Source organism: Lepidothrix coronata, unplaced genomic scaffold (genome assembly GCF_001604755.1).
Source record: "Lepidothrix coronata isolate B3197 unplaced genomic scaffold, Lepidothrix_coronata-1.0 Scaffold185, whole genome shotgun sequence".
NCBI lineage: Eukaryota > Metazoa > Chordata > Aves > Passeriformes > Pipridae > Lepidothrix > Lepidothrix coronata.
In genome coordinates this window covers 11,278-15,412 of record NW_016690365.1, presented here as the reverse complement: position 1 = coordinate 15,412, position 4,135 = coordinate 11,278, and the positions used below count along the sequence as shown (strand labels likewise).

General features: G+C 45.3%; 1 protein-coding gene across 1 annotated transcript; it reads left to right on the top strand.

Moving 5' to 3' along the window:
* The first annotated feature begins 1,796 nt into the window (after positions 1 to 1,796).
* On the top strand, positions 1,797 to 2,902 carry LOC108505171 (endogenous retrovirus group K member 18 Pol protein-like). Its single transcript, XM_017830897.1, has 2 exons — positions 1,797 to 1,872; positions 2,344 to 2,902. Exon 2 carries the CDS (start codon positions 2,430 to 2,432, stop codon positions 2,850 to 2,852), a length of 423 nt encoding a protein of 140 aa, XP_017686386.1. The 5' UTR covers positions 1,797 to 1,872; positions 2,344 to 2,429; the 3' UTR covers positions 2,853 to 2,902.
* Positions 2,903 to 4,135: the final 1,233 nt, after the last annotated feature.

The window sequence follows — 4,135 nt, the reverse complement described above, 5'->3', positions numbered from 1 at the left end:
CCCCCAACACATCCATGTACTCCTTTCCCCAGTCCCCACGACAACGCCACCTATCCTGCAGCGCCAGTAGCTGGTGATTTAACCCCTTCAGTCCCTTCACCCTATGGAAGTACTTGTTGCTCTACACCGGTAAATGGCGTTTGTCCCCCACATACCCCACATATTCCCACCTCACCATCCCCGTATACTGACCAGCATGCTTGTAATTATGGTCCTGACTTCTCCGGTGCCAATGCCCAGAGGAGCAGATGGTCTTACATAAAGGAACAAGTGTCAACAGCTGATGATTTGAATTTAGTTAAAGCATTTCCTGTATTTCATCATCCCAATAATCGCCCTGTCTGGGAACCTATACCCCTCCCGGTACTGAAGGATACAAAACAAGCCATTACGGATTATGGGTTAAACTCACCTTATATAATAAGGGTACTGCATTCTCTCTTTGCTGCTTAGACGTTCACTCCAAATGACATAAAAGAACTTGTAAGTGCCTTTTTCACTAATATGCAAGCAACACTTTTCCTAGACGAATGGCAAAAACGCATTCGCCAGCACGCCCAGCGAACCTCAGCAACCACAGGGACACCAGTTTTGGAGTCCTTTAATAGGCTTTTCGGAGTTGGACCTTATATTTCCAATGAGGCCCAAACCAAAATTCCTATGAATGAATTGGCCATTTCAAAAAATCTAGCCTTCCAGGCTATTCAAACCATTGCTGAGGCTGCTGAACCTACACCATCATGCACACAAGTACAACAAAAACCAACACAACCATTCATAGACTTTGCAGAAAGCCTAAAGAAAGCCACTGCAAAACAAGTCAAACATCCTGAAGCTCAGGATGCACTATTTTTAAGATTGGCTATAGAACAATCTAATGATGATTGCCAGCAAATACTAAGAATCCTTAAAGACCCCACTCCTATGGACATGGTTAAGGCATGTCATAATGTGGGATCTGGAAATTATAACAAATCCCTCCTGGCCGAAGTCCTGGCGGTGCAAAAGTAGACTACATGCCACCAGTGCAAACAACCTGGACATTTTAAAAAAGATTGCCCTCAACTAAAACCTAGGCCACCTACAGTACCTCCTAGCTTGTGTCCCCAATGCAAAAAGGGATTGCACTGGGCAAATGACTGTAGGGCACTCTTCGACAGAGATGGCAGACCACTCTCACGTAGGCCTGCTCCCAAACTAGCCTCGATGTCGGGAAACGGACTGCCGAGCTCCAGGGACAGCGCTACGACACAAAATGTTCCACAAGCCAACCCCACTCATCTGCTCCCCTTGATCCCAGACGGACAACCAGAGCGAGTATCCTTAGGGTGGAGCTGGCATCTCCCCACTGACTCACCATAGACAATGATAGCTACCAGACCGTCCTACTAAAACCAACAACTGAATTTCAGTTACCTGCTGGACAATATATTTTAACAGGAACTGCCGCATCCTCTGATACAAGTTTAACAGTTGTCCCCCAATCAATATCTCTAGACAACCCAAAAGTAGTAGAAGTAACCATCAAAGCTCTGTTTCCACCCATAGAGCTTGACACAAATACACCGATTGCCAGTCTAACCCACAGTGAGGCGGGGAAAAACACTTTGGACTCAATACCTTTAGCTCAGTGGTCACAGTCAATTTTACTTGACCGCCCTATGCTAACCTGTACTGTGTTGTATCCCAATTCTAACCAGTGTGTTCGAGTTAAGGGTCTTTTGGACACAGGCGCAGACGTCACAATCTCTGCAGAGAGCGACTGGCCTAAGGAATGGAACACGACACAGCTCTGAATCAACATCAAAGGGGTAGGAGGAGCGCAGTCACCACTCCAAAGTGCCTGCACACTATTGATTGAAGGCCCTGAAGGTAAAACAGCCTCTACAAGGCCCTACATCCTTAATATTTCAATGAACCTTTGGGGAAGGGATATTATAGGGCAATGGGGAATTCACCTAACCACGTCAAATTTAGCTTAAAGGCCACTGGTCAGCTGCAGTCTCCTGCCCTCACGTGGCTCTCAGATGAGCCACACTGGGCATCCCAGTGGCCTCTACAGGGAGAAAAACTGCGGCAAGTAAACTTACTAGTTGATGAACAATTGGAAAAAGGGACATTTAGTACTAATGGATAGTCCCTGGAACTTCCCCATCTTCACAATACAAAAATCAAATGGAAAATGGAGGTTACTACAGGACTTAAGAGAACTTAATAAAATCATAGAGCCCATGGGAGCTCTCCAGCCTGGGCTCCCATCACCCCCAATGATACCCTCAGAATGGCCCATCATTATTATAGACATCAAAGACTGTTTCTTTAACATCACTTTACACCCTAAAGACTCTCGTAAGTTTGTGTTCACAGTACCCTCCATCAACGCAGCAGAACCCTCTCGATGCTATCACTGGACCATCCTGCCTCAAGGAATGAGAAATAGCCCCTCTGTGTGCCAGAGAGTCATCGCAGAGGTCTTGTCTCCAATTCGTCGGCAGTTTCCCCAGACCATCCTGTACCACTACATGGATGACATCCTACTGGCTGCTGAATCCAAGGAGCAACTCGCACAACTTCATTGGACTGTGAAAGCTGCTCTGTCAAGACACGGTCTTGAGGTTGCACCGGAAAAAGAACAAATGACAATGCCATGGAAGTACCTCGGATATCACATCAATAGCACCACGATTCAACCTCAGATGGTTGCCTTACCCTCCAACATCCACACCTTAAATGACTTACAATCTTTGCTCGGTTTAATTAATTGGGTTAGACCTCTCCTAGGTATAACAACAGACTCTTTAAAACCACTATGCCAGCTTCTGAAAGGGGAGGCGGATCTGACATCCACTTGACACCTGACACCAGAAGCCCGAGCAGTGTTACAGGACATAAATCAGAGACTGAGTGCATGTCAGACTAAGCAGAGAGTGTGTGGGTTACTGGTGGTATTAGTAATTTTTAAGGGTATCAAGCAACCCTATGCCGTTCTAGGACAATTAGACTTAAAAGGCAAGAAGTTTCTGTTATGGGAATGGGTTTTTCTAAGCTTTCAGTTTTCTAAATTGGTTACGACATACCCTGAAATGCTCTCCAAGGTGTGTCACAAAAGCAGACTGCGATTGTGGGAACTATTGGGTAGGGACCCAGAAATCATATATGTTCCTCTGTCTAATGTTCAACTAACTCAGTTGCTGATTCATAGTAACGCTTTCCAGGTAGCCATTGCTGATTTTAAGGGTCAATTTTCAGTACACTTTCCACCTATCCCTTTTTTACAGCTACTAGCTCTCACCCAACCAGAACTAACAAATAATTATTCACCTTTCCCGCTAACAAATGCTAGAACGGTTTTTACAGACGGATCAGGAAGAACGTCTAACGCAGTAGTCACCTGGCAAAAGGCAGGGAAGTGGGTGTTTGACACGCACAAGGTAAGAGGTTCCTCTCAGATAGCGGAGCTCTCTGCAGTAATACGCACATTTCAACTGTTTCCAGAGCCTTTGGATATTGTTTCTGATTCAGCTTACGTGGTTGGTGTGGTCCGATGAATTGAAAACTCTTACATAAAGGACCTCTCCCAATTACAATTACCTCACATGTTCAAGACACTATGGTATGAAATTAGTCAGAGCAGACACAAATTCCATATAATCCACATCCGCTCTCACACTTCCCTCCCAGAGCCCATTGCAGAAGAAAACCGTGTAGCAGATCAAATAGCTGACACAGGACACCTAGCACAAACTGCAGTGGCCCCAAATAATTTTGAAAAGGCAAAACTGTCCCACAGTTTCTTTCATCAGAACATAAAATCCCTCACGAAAGCATTCAACCTCACACTCTCTGAAGCTAGAACCATCCTCTCTGCATGCTCAGACTGCCAAAGACTTACTCCCCTACCATCAGAGGGAGTAAATCCTCGTGGAATTAATCCACTGGACATCTGGCAGTCAGATATAACACATTATGCACCTTTTGGAAAATTAAAGTAAATTCATGTGTCTATCGACACATGTTCTGGTGCTATTGCAGCAACAGCTCAATCAGGAGTGTTACGACCCACCCCAGGAAAAAGGGGGCGGAGGGGGTAACCCAGGTTTTATCAATAATTCCTTTGGGGTGGATTAAAGCGAAA

Coding starts and splice junctions, on each gene's coding strand:
- LOC108505171 (XM_017830897.1), top strand. CDS start 2,430: ATGAGAAATAGCCCCTCTGTGTGCCAGAGAGTCATCGCAGAGGTCTTG.